The 14,588-nt window shown below is 40.5% G+C and overlaps 1 protein-coding gene across 1 annotated transcript in view; it reads right to left on the bottom strand.

Moving 5' to 3' along the window:
- Nucleotides 1-14,588, bottom strand: part of DHRSX (dehydrogenase/reductase X-linked) — a gene marked incomplete at its 5' end in the record, with an annotated part of 175,201 nt that overhangs the window by 120,908 nt on the left and 39,705 nt on the right. The window contains one exon of the mRNA XM_084279597.1: nt 1,719-1,787. Coding sequence (XP_084135723.1) covers nt 1,719-1,787 — 69 coding nt within the window. The remainder of the gene's footprint in view (nt 1-1,718; nt 1,788-14,588) is intronic.

Below are 14,588 nucleotides of genomic sequence, written 5' to 3'. Positions count from 1 at the left end.
TAGATGGGAACAGCTTCTGTAACCAGATTTTTAATATGAGCTACAAAAAATGCTCCAAAAAAGGGGGGTGGAGGAGTTGGGGGGAGGAAGGGGGGAGTCAACATAACTGCTAAGGTTTTCATGCAGTAGCTAAACAGATGTGGAACTGCAGCTTTTGAAAGGTGATGCATTCACACAGTCCAGCCCTACTTATAGTACCTGCACACCCCTCCCATTACAAAGTGACATGCAGATTTATCAACAGGCACTAACACAGGACTGTTCCTCAAACTCTCACTAGTTTTCCTTACAGGATAATGCCCTTGCAAATACAAATATCCCTCAGTAATGAGAAATTCTGGAGAGGTGACACTCTTCCTGTTTGTTTCCAGGCCAAATCTATCAGGATCTGAAATTACTAAAGCTTCGGTCATTATACTTACAATGAGGAACAGCTTCAGCTAACATATCGACATGGTTTCAGCTTCCTCAAACTGCCAGCTGTACCCTGACAAAGTTTGTAACTGAAGGTTAAAGCTCAGCTCATTCAGAAAAACCAAGGAAGACTGGGGTGCTAGAAAAGTCTGTGATCACACAGATGGGAGAAGATAAGGCAGACCCTGGTTCACGCAGGGCATGTGATGTAATCAGTTCCAAATGGCTTCAGTCTCTGTGCAGAAAATTCCAGCAAAAGATTTAAATGATGTAATAATTACCTTTTTCCCTTCATGATCCTTTTGACTATAGTTTAATTTATGATGCTTTACCTCGTATACATGTATCCTGAGGCTATAATGGGTGCACATTTATTTAAGTCAAAAGATAAATCTTAATGAAAGGGGTTTTTAACACAATAATTAACGTATTTTGATCATCATAACAGTAATTATTAGAGGCACAAAAACAGAATCAGATCTCAGCAGAAGCCATGAAGATCCTAAATAGGGTGGAGTACCAGTGCTGCCCTATTATTTTGCCAAGAAATGATACATCAAAGTGGCAGGAGTGAGTCATCTTACTACTAGGAACTACACCCAGTGAATCCAAGAGATGGAAATATTAGATGCGCTAACCTCCATCATAAACTGCAAATTATAATCACACAGCATATGTCTATTCTCATAGTTATCAAGCTATGCCCTCCTTATGCCTCCCCCAACACAATCACTCATCAGATTAAAGCAACAAAACTGGAAGAACCGCAAAAACGTAGGAATTTTGGCTTGATATGAAAGGTCCATCTATTTTTAAGAACACAGCTTTATTTTCTGAAGCAGTAGAAGCTCTCACCATGCGTTCAATAACACTATTGGGCAGCCCTGTTGTTTTAGGAACGTCTTTTCTTTAAAAATCACCTTCTGTGAGGCATTATATCAACCAGGAGAGGCGAGACCGCCGATGAGAAAGAGCACACCCACTCCTACCTGCTGTCATCCTCCCCTCAGAAGAAATGACTAGTATCCTGACTTCCTGCCCAGCTATTCAGTCAGTGCGCTCGCACACACGCACGGGCACACTGCAACTTGTAGCCCGCCCTTATGCAATGGCACACAGTAAAGAAGCCAAGAGAAAAAGGGAGACTCACATTTTAGAACAGCATCCTATTCGTTTTACCTTTGTGTGGGGTTTACTTTCAGAATTCGTTTCCCCAATCTAAAGAAGCCTGACAACACACAAGGGGATCTTATATAAAAGACAGGAATAGAGAGTTCTTTAAAGAAAAGGAGGCAGGATGGTACCTTTTCCAGTCAAAGTTTCTTCTTGTGTTTTCCTCACTGCTTCTTGGCCCTCGCTTTCACTGTTTCCAGCTGTTACAATACAGAAAATGGAAAATTAGCAATGTAATCAACTTAAGGACAGGGAATATAAGCATGCCACTATGAAGAGCTAGACACAGTGTAAAACCAGTATGAAGTTTTAGGTGCAAAGGAGCAATTCGTTATTGTTGGAGAGCAGAGGGCTCCGAAGAGGGCGATACTAATGCACTGCTGTTCACGTGAGTTCTGCCTGTTTCTCTCATTTATCGGTACAGGATGTGACCATGTGCTGGCTGGACCAGCTGAACTGAGATGGTGATCTGCAAGCCAAAAGAATTCTTCCACATCCAGACTCTACAAAAGCTTTACTATAGGTTAGAGCAGACCACCCCTTACTATTCTTTCCAAAATGATGAATTTCTATTAGAGGAAAGGCACAGCTATCCAGGCCCCGACACTCAGGAAAAGATTTACCAGACCTGACAAATAATGTGATTTAAACATCAAATAAATGTCTTTTGTGTCATTCAGCTTAGGTGGACAGCTAAAATCTGTCTGACGTTTATTTGGAAATTATTTTATAATAATGTATATCAAAGGAACAAACACAAACACAAGCCAAATACTGTGCTTGTTAGTACAAATCGAGTATTTTAACATTCTATTTATCCATCCACAAACATTTTTCATAGCATGACACATAAAAATACCTATTTTTAGCTATCTAAATTAGTTATACATACTGGTATTTCTTACGAATTTCATGTAGTTGCCTTCTCTGTTTCCTGGTTATAGATATCCCTGCCTTGCTTTTTATATGGGCTTTATCTTGTGGCCCTCTAGAAGTATCCTGTCCTCTCATTCACTTGATAACTGTGCAGAAGACATTTCAGATTTTCCACTTCCACACTTTCTTTCTCATATTTTTCTTTCCCTCCTTTTTTTTTTTTTTTAGTAACAGTGAATTGGCTTTATCAAAGATAAGAAAAGAATCACAGCATCACAGAATAAGTTGAGGTTGGAAGGGACCTCAGGAGGTCATCTGGTTCAACCTCCTAACGTTAGTTGGTACATGCTCATATTCACTTTAAGATGTTTGAACATGCTTTATAGTGCTACTAAACTGGATTACTTTGATCTCACAGAGAATGTGTTCAAAAAGTGGGAGTAAGCCTTTTGAGGCAGATAATGTGTCATCCATCGGTTGCACTAGCTGAAGTCTCAGAACGCTGCACAGAGATTTTTGGGACAACCTGATGACTTTGAGTAGGTAAGCTAATGCATTCCTTTGAGGACGGAGTTTTTTCTGTGCTTCTGCAGTAAAAAAACCCAATGATTTGCAACACATCTTTTGTTTTAATGATATGCAAGAAGAAATGTAGCCAACATAAAGACAGCTACCATTCCAGGCACTGGAGAAAAAATAATTCTCACAGAAAGCCTTGAGTCATATCAGTCTATAACAGTTCTCCATAAATTCCATTAACTCTGGAATTATATTGCTCAAACTGACTAAGAAAGAAAGGGAAGAAAAAAACAGAGCAGGCATTTGCAATATTTTCTTCATGCTGGTCCCATGTGTCACGTTTACCCCCCACCCCCAGCCTTAAAACCATCCCAGGTTGCGCAGAACAGAAACATTCAGCTTGATGCTAATTGCCTGATGTAGATGCAGAGTCAACAAACACCCTCCAGTGAAACTGCCATTTCTGGGGAAATCTCTGTGCAGGGGTTATGGGCAAGGGATCAGTCTTCCTCACTGCTTCACCTCAAGTGATGTACTACCATAAGATTTCAAACTCAGTGTGTTATTATGTCAGATAGAATTAGACTAGAAACAAAAATACTTCGGTGCCAATTCTGTGAAGGTCTTATTTGATTTCTCCCTCATTCAGCGCTCCTCACGCAGAGCACAGGCTTATTAAAGCCTCCAGTGCCTTGATTTAACTCTCAGTATGTTCACTTAATTTGTTCTTTTAAAAGAGCTTGTGTTCACAACAAATTTTAATTTGCTTTATTTTGCTGTTATATAAATGGTTATTCATTAAAGCTCAGTGCCTTCCAAATGAGCTCATTTTATTCATATTTGCATATTTTTCACTCTAGACCACTGGGAAAAAATAATTATTTTGCTAAACAGTCACTTCAAATATCTGTTTCCAGCCTGATTCAACAGTGAGTTTGGTTATGAAGTACTGTGAAACTGAAATAGCCTCGGTGAAAGCTGCTGCTATAGTAGAGGCTTCTGAGACAGTTCTTGCAAAGAAAATCCCATAAGAAAGAATAAAGGGATTGAACAAATGACCAAGATCTTTACAAAAAGTTCCAAGACACCTATATCAGTAAGATATCTTAAGACCACGGGAGTCAACTATGCTTCTGAGGTAGCTTAAGAAGATCAGCATCCCCTTGCTGAGAATGGGTAGGAGAGGAAAGGGACATTGCAGTGTCGTACTGCTTCTCTGCTAGTACAAAATTCTGGGACCCTCTGGGCAAAGTGAGTGGTAGGCATGAAAAAGAACAATCCGCTTTTATCTAAGTGCCACGTTCATTATTCAAAATTTTAAAATATATATATTTTGTTTAAGTCACCACGCCATCACAATCGGCTTTAGGTTAGCAAAAATACAAAAGGAATTTGTATCTTATTGATGAAGACAAGGCAGACCCTTCAATTGTTCTTTAAACTATGGAGGGTAAGAGGTTACTAACTATAGGAGGGTCAAATTCTTACCACCCTCAGCTCACTTAGATCCTCAATAGCATATTTGTAGTGCTAGACAGGAGAATCCTCTGGCTGGACCTTTTGCCAATGATTCACCATCATTTTCATACATTTGGCATGCCAGAATTTATCCATTTTAAGCACAGTAGTGTAAGATCTGCCTACTCTGAATTCAAGTGGCTGGGAGAGGAGGATGAAAAAGGGAAGGCAGACTGTGTTTTTTATGCTGTGAGGGAATCTGAACAAAAGCTTTGAGAAAAAGGGATTCAGTGTCTTGAGAGCTTAGATCATCAAAGTACCCAAAACCGTAATAATCTTGCTTTTCATGCAAATTTAAAGTGTCTATTGGGAACTCAAAGTAGATATAGTTGTCTCAAGAACTGTTTATGCAAGCTGTTCAGTGCCCTATCTGGTGTTTTTCTTCTACTTAGTCCCCAGAGAACAGTGAAAAATTCAGGTGAGACTGATTCAATAACAATGCTGACTGCAATCAAATCTAACAATAAAACCTACAAAAATAAATTCAAGCCTGAAAGGGTGCACCTGTATAAAATAAGATGTCATTTTATTGGCATGAAGAAATCTAATTTTTAGTAAAATACTGAAGCTTATGTTGAAAAAAAGAAAAAGATTGAAAACAGATTTAAATACAACTTTTAGTCAAAGAAAAAATTACTCTCCTCTTCAACACTCATCTAACAGATGCCACAATTCAAACCATGTGGATCTAATGCCACCATGGAAGAATTCTTATCAGCATCAACAACAGGCTTTGGATCTTAGAGTGAAGATCAGGCTCTGTCACCTTAATCACTTTAAGTAGATCCTGACTCTGAAAGTTATTTCAGGGATTTCAATAAAATTCTGAAAGAGGCTTGCTCAGCCTGAACAAGAATGGCAAAAACACAGCCCATAGGAATGCAGCATGGCTGTGAAACATTCATACTATCACAAGTTAAGGGGTCCTACATCCATGGGCATTCTTTACACAATATTTTTTATTTCACTGAATCTGAAAATCTCTCCAAAAGAGTAACTCCTACGCACACTCAAAATTTATGTACAAAACTGATCCTGATAAGAAAGCAGCATCTTTTCCAATTCTGTGTTCTGCAAAAATGGGGATTTGAAATCTTGGCATCTAAAGGGAATGTACTGCAGGGCATTATAAAGACATTTAAAATAGTCTATGAACAACGAGCCAGCCTGTAGAGCTAGAGATTGCTTGGAGAGGAAAAATCCACAAGTTTGAAAAGCCGCCCTCACTTATCAAAGTCAGCTGGGGGAGAATTTCCCAACTTTTGGCAAGAAAACACACCCACAAAAAATATCCTAATGTAAATAAAACTTGAGATGAACACCAAGAAGAGGCAAATGATCCAGAACACGGTGGTCCAGAGAAAGACCCGACTCCTCCAGTTGGGAGCCCAAGAGCTGCCCTGTGCACGCAAGGAGCACTCCAGCCTGCAGCAAACCCTGAGCAGGGAGGGAGGGATGGGCTGCCCAGCAGCAGTCCAGCAGTGCCAACACATTGCTTCCATCCCTCCCCAAACACCAGGGCCTGTGGCACGTGCAACCCCCCTCACTCACCAGTGCCTGTTGAACCTATGCACCTGAGAGAAATGCTCTTCCCTTGACTTACTTAGTTGCAATTGCAAATCAGGTAATCCCTGGAATGATGAACAACTTTCCAGGGTTCACAGCCTACACAATGGCCCTCGCCACTCTGCCTGGTCACTTCAGGTAACCCAAGTTTAGAAGCAGTGCCTGTAAACTCCAATGCATACGTGTATTGTCGGGAGCAGCCTTGTGGTATGGTAATAAATTCTGTATAGATGTATACCATCTGACTAAGGAGCTGCAGAGGGTGATGATTAAATGTCTTTGTGCAACAGAATGTAAAAGATTCCAACTGGAAATTTGAATGAAGGTGCCTTCTCGGAGTATCGTAACCCTTCTTATGGTTGAAGGGGAACTGATTTCACTGGTGTGCTGGCCTGAAGACAGGGTTTGTGAGGGCATCCAAAGCCTCAAGAGGAAAACAAAGTTTCTATCAGCTGTTTTTATGGTGATTGTGATTTTGTGAGTGTGCACAGCACTGCACAAAGAATAGCGGATGCTTAAGAGAGGGGAATGACTGCCCCTACAAAGCTGCGAGGATGGGAAATTTGAACTCAGTACGAAATAAGGGTTTTTTAAAAGGAAATCAATAATGTCATCAATGAAAAGAAAATAAATCTTATTTAGGAAACAGGAATATAGATCTTGTGTCTCACCCATAAAACTTCCAAGTCATGAACTTTTTATTCAATAAAGCCAGACATAAGGATGTGACCTGGTATATTAAAAACCAAACATTGAGAAAATGATACAGAGCTTCTTTTTGTCTAGAGGTACCACACATCCTCTGTCATCCAGTTCATCATACAGTAGTTAGAATTAAATACATGCCTTTCTGACATGAAAGGCAAAAATATCATCGTAAGTGTTCCTTTGAGAAAAGAAGGAAAAGTAAGTAAGGAGGAGGATGTCACTTTGCAAATAGAAAAGAAATCATCATTCTTGCCCTAGGCTTCAGCAACCCAGCTGTTCCAATGAGAAGTTAAGAATGATCTTGTCTATTAAACCAAAGACAGATCCAGACACATGCCCTGATACCAACATTAGCTTGTAGCAGGTGCTTAAGGGAAAATTTTAAGTGACAGCATTAAGTCTAGGAATGATGCTTCTCGATACACCCTCTCAGCAGCAAGTAGTCTCAGAGATTTCCCGAATCTCACACCTAGCGTCTCCATGAACCTACCCCCTCTACCTCTTCTAATTGCACTGTCAATTCAAGTGCTTGGCTGCCAAAGGGTTCTGGGGCAAGCAGCTCTGTGATTTAGTGACACACTTAATTACATTAAAAAGGTTGTGCTTCAGTGGTGGTTTGTTTTTTTATTTTGTTGCATGTTCTTTACTTTGTGTACAATAAACCAGAGAATAACCACTTCTCATTCACTTTCTCTGTACCATTCATAATTGCATGACATTACAGCTCAGTCATCCGCTTGCAAGCATAAGAACCTTTGTTCATTAGCACAGACATCTCATCCTCTTCATCATCCCTCTCACGATTTTTCCAGTTTTACCAGATTCCTTTTGAGTGTTCACGACAGGATGAAGCAATAATTTCTACAATGGGTGAGGGATGTTTCCTGCCACGTTTTCATCTTCTTTCCTGGTAAGTAATAAGATTTTGCCTTTTTGACTGACATTGGATATTGAAGTAGTTCTGCAGAGAGCTTTCTACAGTAAATCACAAACTTAGTTATTTTTTGAGTGCTAATAGTTAATTTAGATCCCAGTCTTGTAAATATGCAGGTGTGGGTTTTTTTTTCTCATATGAAGTATTTCCATTTATTGACACTCAGTATTCATCTACCCCTTCATAACTGTCTGGGTTTTGTCTGAGATGGAGTTTATTTTCTTCCCACTAGCTGTTACAATGGTATGTTTTGGATTTAGGGTGAAAATAATGTTGATAACATGCTGATTTTTTTTGTTGTTGCTAAGCAGTGTTTACTCTAAGTCAAGTACCTTTCAGCTTCTCGCACCACCAGCAAGGAGGCTGGGGGTGCCCAAGAAGCTGGGAGGGGACACACCCGGGACAGCTGACCCCACCTGGCTAAAGGGATATTCCATATCATGATGTTATTCTGTGTATATAACTTTGGGAAAGCTGGCTGGGGGTTTAGACCACAATTTGGAAACTAGTTGGGCATTGGTGGTCTACAGCTGGTGAGCAATTGTGATGTGTATCACTTGTTTTTTATATTGTTGTTGGTGGTGGTTTTGCTGCTATTATTATATCACTCTCTTGATTTTCTGTCATATTAAACTGTCTTTATCTCAGCCTATGAGTTTTACCTATTTTCTTCCAATTTTCTCCCTCATCCCACCGGAAGGTGGGGAGTGAGTGAACGCCTGGGTAGCTGTTTTAGCTGTCTGTTGGGTATAAACCACAACAATAACCCACTCATTCAGTACTGTGAGATTCTTCCCTGTTCTTCGTGATAGTTTAAATTTCACAAGATCACAGAAGGGCTGAGGCCAAAGGTACCTCTGGAGACTGTCCAGTCCCACTCACTGCTACAGCTGGTTGCCCATGACCATCTCTGGTCAGGTTTTTGGTATCTCCAAGGATGGAGACCCCACCTGTGTTTTGGTTTATTACCATTGGTTTAGGCCCTTGTCCTGTCTCAGGCACCACTGAGCAGACCCTAGCTATATCTTCTTTACTGACACCAAGTATTTATAGACATGGAAGAAATCTCCCTGAGCCTTCTCCTCTCCAGACTGACCAGTTTCAGCTCTCTCAGCCTCTCCTTGCGTGTCTGATTCTCAACCCCCTGAATTATCAATAGTCTAATTAGTTTGGCTACCCTAACCACATTTGTGCAAAATGCATCATCACACTGACCACCCCATTTTCCATATCTGTCTTTTCTGAATGTACTGAACATATATAGCTGTGGAATCAAGAGTCCTTTGCTCCATCTGAAAACTGACAAACCATCCCTAAATGTTTTCTGTCTGCTAATCAGTTACTAATCTGCAAGAGATCTCCTCTTACCTCAAGACAAGCTAGCCACCTTAAAATTCACATATTTAACATATTGTTTTACAATGCCTGACATTTCTTTCAATATAAAAATCACACTCACTGGTCTGTGCACAGTGTCCTCCCTAAAACTTGCCACTTTTGCCCTCCTTACACTTTAAGGTCCTATGCAGAAGATACTAGTAAAGAAATACATTTATGCTACTGGGAGATTTTGCTTTTAATCACAATGACTTAGTTTAGACTGTTTTAATTTCTTTTCTAATGGGTAGCACTGTTTATACAGAGTTTGCAATAATCCCCATACCATTCAGAAGCACTGTATCTTTTTAGCTGCTATTGTTACACACTTCTTTTAGAGGAGAGAGTGAACAGTAGTTGCCTGTAAAGAACACATTTTCATGTAGAAAACTTCAAGGTTATTTGGTTGTTCCTCACAAGGATGCTTCTCCATACCCTTGATAAGCTTTTTTTTAAAACCTTCACATTTTCATGCCATGCATTTCAAAACAGGCAAACCAAAACTCAACGCAGCATTTCAGGTGCTGGTACAAAAAGGACTCACACAGTTGCATCAACTCATGTTCCAATTTTATTTGTTCCTTTCTAAGGGTTGTTTTTTGTAAGCTATTGAGCACTGAGTGCTCACAGAACTATCTATCCCAACACCAAGATCTTCCTCCAAAGTGATGACGAGCAGCACAGAACCCATCATTTCTTTTTCCAGAGTTAGTATTTTTCCCCATATTGGCTGACACTGAATTGCACATGCCTTTTAACGCTCAGTTTCTCATGGTGTTCCTGGTATTATTCACACACCTTCCTGGTCTTTATTACCTTGAAGTAATTTGAAAGACTCATCACAGAATCATAGAATCACCAAATCACAGGGGTTGGAAGGGACCTCGAGAGACCATCGGGTCCAACCTCCCTGCCAAAGCAGCTCCCTAGGACATATCACTCAGATAGGCATCCAGGCGGGTCTCAAATATCTCCAGTGAAGGAGACTCCACCACCTCCCTGTGCAGCCTGTCCCAGGGCTCTGTCACCCTCACTGTGAAAAAGTTCTTCCGCATGTTGGTGCAGAACTTCCTGTGCTCCAACTTGCAGCCATTGCCCCTTGTCCTGTCCCCACAGACCACTGAAAAGGGGCTGGCCATTTCCCCCTGCATCCCATACCTAAGATATTTATAAACATTAACAAGGTCCCCCCTTTGTCTTCTTTTCTCCAGGCTGAACAGTTCCAGCTCACTAAGCCTTTCCTCATAGGGGAGATGTTCCAGGCCCTTAATCATCTTTGTAGCCCTCCACTGGACTCTCTCCAAGAGATCCCTGTCTTTTTTATACCAGGGAGCCCAGAACTGGACACAATACTCCAGGTGGGGTCTGACCAGGACCCATCACATCACTATTAGCTCCTCCTCTAAAATTATACATTGAAAGTATGTGATCTAACTCATATCCCTGCTGAACTCCAACAGTAACACCCTCTCATCTAAGAAGATAAACATTTATGTCTATGTTCTGTTATAACATGCAATGTTACTGCATGGATGCGTTGGCATTTGTGCTTATCCTTTGGGCTGTGTAGTGTCCTTAACAGCCTTTACACTTTTGCTTTAAGATATCTAGAAATCCAAACAAACCATATCAACCCCAATCTCTCTCATCCACATGATGGCTGAGCTCTGTTAATCAAAGCATTTTACTATACAAAACACCTTCACAGCTGATTGAGTTACATTTCTACTTGAGATTACTGCCCAAATGAGAATTGTGCTCTAAGTGTCCTTTCAGAGGTTTCTCTCTATTCTAATAATAGTTTCCAACGTCCAAAGGAATTTTGTAATGCATTTGTTCATAATAAGTAGTCTTAAATCACTGCCAACTATAAAAGTGGCCCACAAATTTCACAGCTGGCATGTTCAAAATGAAGAAACATAAATTTTTTTTTTTTTTAAAAGTAAGTAGTATTTTTAAAGCAAGGACAGTGGCAGTCTTCAAACAGAAATTAAGGATTAAAGTGTTCAACAAAAATCTTAAGGATGTGAAAGGCTGTGTGCACGTGCATAGTGTATAAATAACAGAGCTGTAAGTAAGTAGTTTCTCATAACTCTGATTACAATGTACTGATATGTTAAAAACTGAACTGAATGACAATTATAAAGCAATTGCCATGCATTTTCTCAGTGTTCATACCAGAAGAAAGAAACCATCACCCACTTTTAAAAGGCTGGTAACACTTTGACACTTTCTGACTAACTCTACAACTCATTCAGGCCTAACAAAACCTGGCTAAAATTAGGATTATAAATACTTTTCTAGAAAAATATGAAACTTAAGCATTTCATACATCTATATATAGTGAAAAAGGACTATTAAAGTACCCAATATAAATTTTCAGTAATTGACATTAAATCCAACTGCCTTCGAAAATTAACAATTGTACCATCTTGATAGTATTTAATTATCCTTCAAAAGTCACTTTGTAGTATTTTATAATATAAGAATTGTCTGATTTATAATGAAGAGAGTTCAGCTTGAAAACTGAAAACTAACGTGAATGACAGAAATCTCTCTTGCTTGGTCTGTCTCCTGCAGGGTTTACAGAGTTCACACGAAAGTGTCCAGAGTGGTGATGGAAATGTATTTATTTATGCCAAATTTACATGGCTTAAATAAGTCACTTGAATATATATATATACACATATATGTAAATATAAAGAGACTGTTTCCTTTAGAATGTGAGCCTGTCTTAGAAAATCGTGACACTGCTATACGCAGACACCGAAGATTGATTACCCTGTTCTGAACCTGTTATTTTATACATGGCAGCATACGTGTAACATTGTCAAGCTGGAAATATTTTGATTTTCATTCACCACGGATAAGATATTGTTATTATACATTTTTTTCCCAGCCTTCTTCGATTAACATATGGAGAAAAAAAGGAAAAAAACAAATCAAAGCACTCCTATTTAATGTCAACTATTTTAACATGCATTCACAGAACCCTCTTAAAATTAAACCCTGGTGATGAAGGATGGAAGGGATATGAAGAGCTTATACTTCTAATCAATCAAAATGCAGACCTGCAGAACCGTGGTCAGCCAGGAATGAACATAGCTAGGGGCCCATAAAAACGACTGAGATGCCTTGATTTTCAGTGTCCTTATTGTTAAGGTCATATTTATTTGTAGGTGCACACAAAACTCCATCCTTAATATCAGTCACCAGTCAGTAGGTGTGAAGAACAGGGTGTCATTTAGCTTCTCTCTCTGGAAGTGAAGCTCCTCAAGCTTCTTTATCAAGTACTAAATTGCATAGAAGGGACCAGGAGCTCCTGGCACAGGTTGGCTCTGCCAAAGATTCTAGCTGTCTGTCTCGAGACTTTCCTGAAGTAAAGGTCCTGCTACTGTGAGTAATGCTATTGCAGCCTGGCAAAATCATCTCAATTAAATCTATCAAAAAACCTGTAGAAAATTACTTTCATCATTTCAGCATTCACAGAGTCTTTGTTCCAAGAGAGAGGCTGAGGGAAAGGCAAGCAGCATCTGCAGAGGGAGAAAGGAGTCTTGGGCACCAGTGCTGGGACAGAAAAGGGAGAAGCTTTAAAAGCAGTGTGCTTACTGACAATCCTCTGCATGGGCACACTGCCTTTTCATGCAGCAACTCCTCATGTTCCACAGGGTAATGTGCCCTCTTCTTACCCGCCTTGCTCATTTCACTGGTAGATTGGATTTAGAAGTAAAGTTACTTCAAACATTTACTCCGCTAAAATGTCAAATGGAGTCAAAATCACATCCATCACAAATGATGAATCATCTCCACATCAGACACTCAGGTTTGCCTCATTTGCCCACTGCAGGGGTATCATTCTTTATTGCTAAATACTCTCATCACTTACTCCCTGTAATGGGAAAGAAGCGTTCAGCCAATGGGCAGCACCGACTGTGAGCTGCACAACAGTCTCCCCTGCAAGCCCAAATCCACCCAACATCCACGCTTTTTTCATGTGCCTGTAGACAAATACGGGGTGAAAACATTGCTAGAGTGGAAAGCTTGAGCGTGCTTGCTGCCTGATCCGAGGCACAGATCTCTCTGCTTGCGTGCCCTGAAGCTGAATGGGCTAATGCACGCCCATGAGCCAGCGGGTATTTTAAGCATACTCTGGACACTTGGGGCCAACGATTAGCAATGAGGATGGAAGGTCATTGCTTTTAATGTGCTTTTGAGACTGTTTTAATCTTGCAGCTGGAACAAAGCCTGAGACTTGTCCAGTCTACTGAGGGTTCTGCTCTGCTCTGAAGAATTTCACCGGCAAAGAAGATGACTGTGACTCACCAGGCTCAGTGTTTAGGTCAGAGTCTGCCTGAAAGAATTGAATCAGCTGAAAATCTTACTCATCAAATGCTTCCTATAATTAATTTCATTAATTTACATTTGTAGAGATTCGTAATGCAAATATTAAGGTTGGCTCAAATGAAGAGTGAATAGAAATGTGTGTGCCTGTAAGCACCAGAAGAAAGAGCGGAGCAAAGTGTTAAAAGAAACTGAAAATTTATTGAAAATAAAGGACTTGTTTCCAGGACACCATTCCTGGGTTGTTTACATCAAGGCCACAGCACAGGGGACTTGCCACCAGATGACCTGGCACTCTGACACGGGGAGGATAGTATCGCTGCTGTGGCATAGCACCCATGCCATTCCTTTTCCTATGTATGACGCAGTCTACACGCTCCAGACAAAACAAAATATATTAAAGGCTGATGACTCCTAAAGGGAATAAAAGATCTGTCCATGAACCAATGTCCTGGGTTCAGCTGGGATAGTTAATTTTATTCCTAGCAGCTGGCGCAGCGCCATGTTTGGGAGTCAGGATGAGAGCAGTGCTGATAGCACACTGATGTTTTAGTTGCTACCAAGCAGTCAAGGACTTTTCAGCTCCTCATGCTGCCCAGCTCAGGAGAAGGCAGGGGGCACTCAGGAAGCTGGGAGGGAACACAGGCAGGACAGGTGACCTAAACTAACCAAAGTGGGTATTCCATACTATGATGTCATACTTGGTATAAAAGGGGCTAGAGACAGGATAAGGACTCAGTAGCTGGCATACCTTATCCCACACTGCACAAGCGATGCTCACCAGACCCCTTGAGCATTCCCACCTTAGTACTCCTGAGAGCATGGGTGTGAGTAAATGGCTCCATGAGAGGGAGAGAGAGTTGAAAAGAATCCGCTTACTTAGAGATTTTGTAATCATGTATCACCTTCCCTTTCCCAAAGCTCTCACACTGAATATTGCTACATGAAATACCCTAAGCATTAAATGCTACAAACTAAAAAAAAAAAAGGAGCAATGTTCTATGCTTCCATGACCCTATGCAAAGAGAAGAAAATCAGCCTTTTTGTTTTCCCACTGACTACGCTCGTGCAGTTCACCTTAAACATGAAAAGAGACTTCCTTCGTGAAATATTAATGCTGGATTCATTAGCTGCATCTAGCATCTGGCTACAGACAGCAGCA

This window comes from Gallinula chloropus (genome assembly GCF_964237585.1).
Source record: "Gallinula chloropus genome assembly, chromosome: 1".
NCBI lineage: Eukaryota > Metazoa > Chordata > Aves > Gruiformes > Rallidae > Gallinula > Gallinula chloropus.
This window is presented reverse-complemented; position numbering and strand designations above follow the sequence as displayed.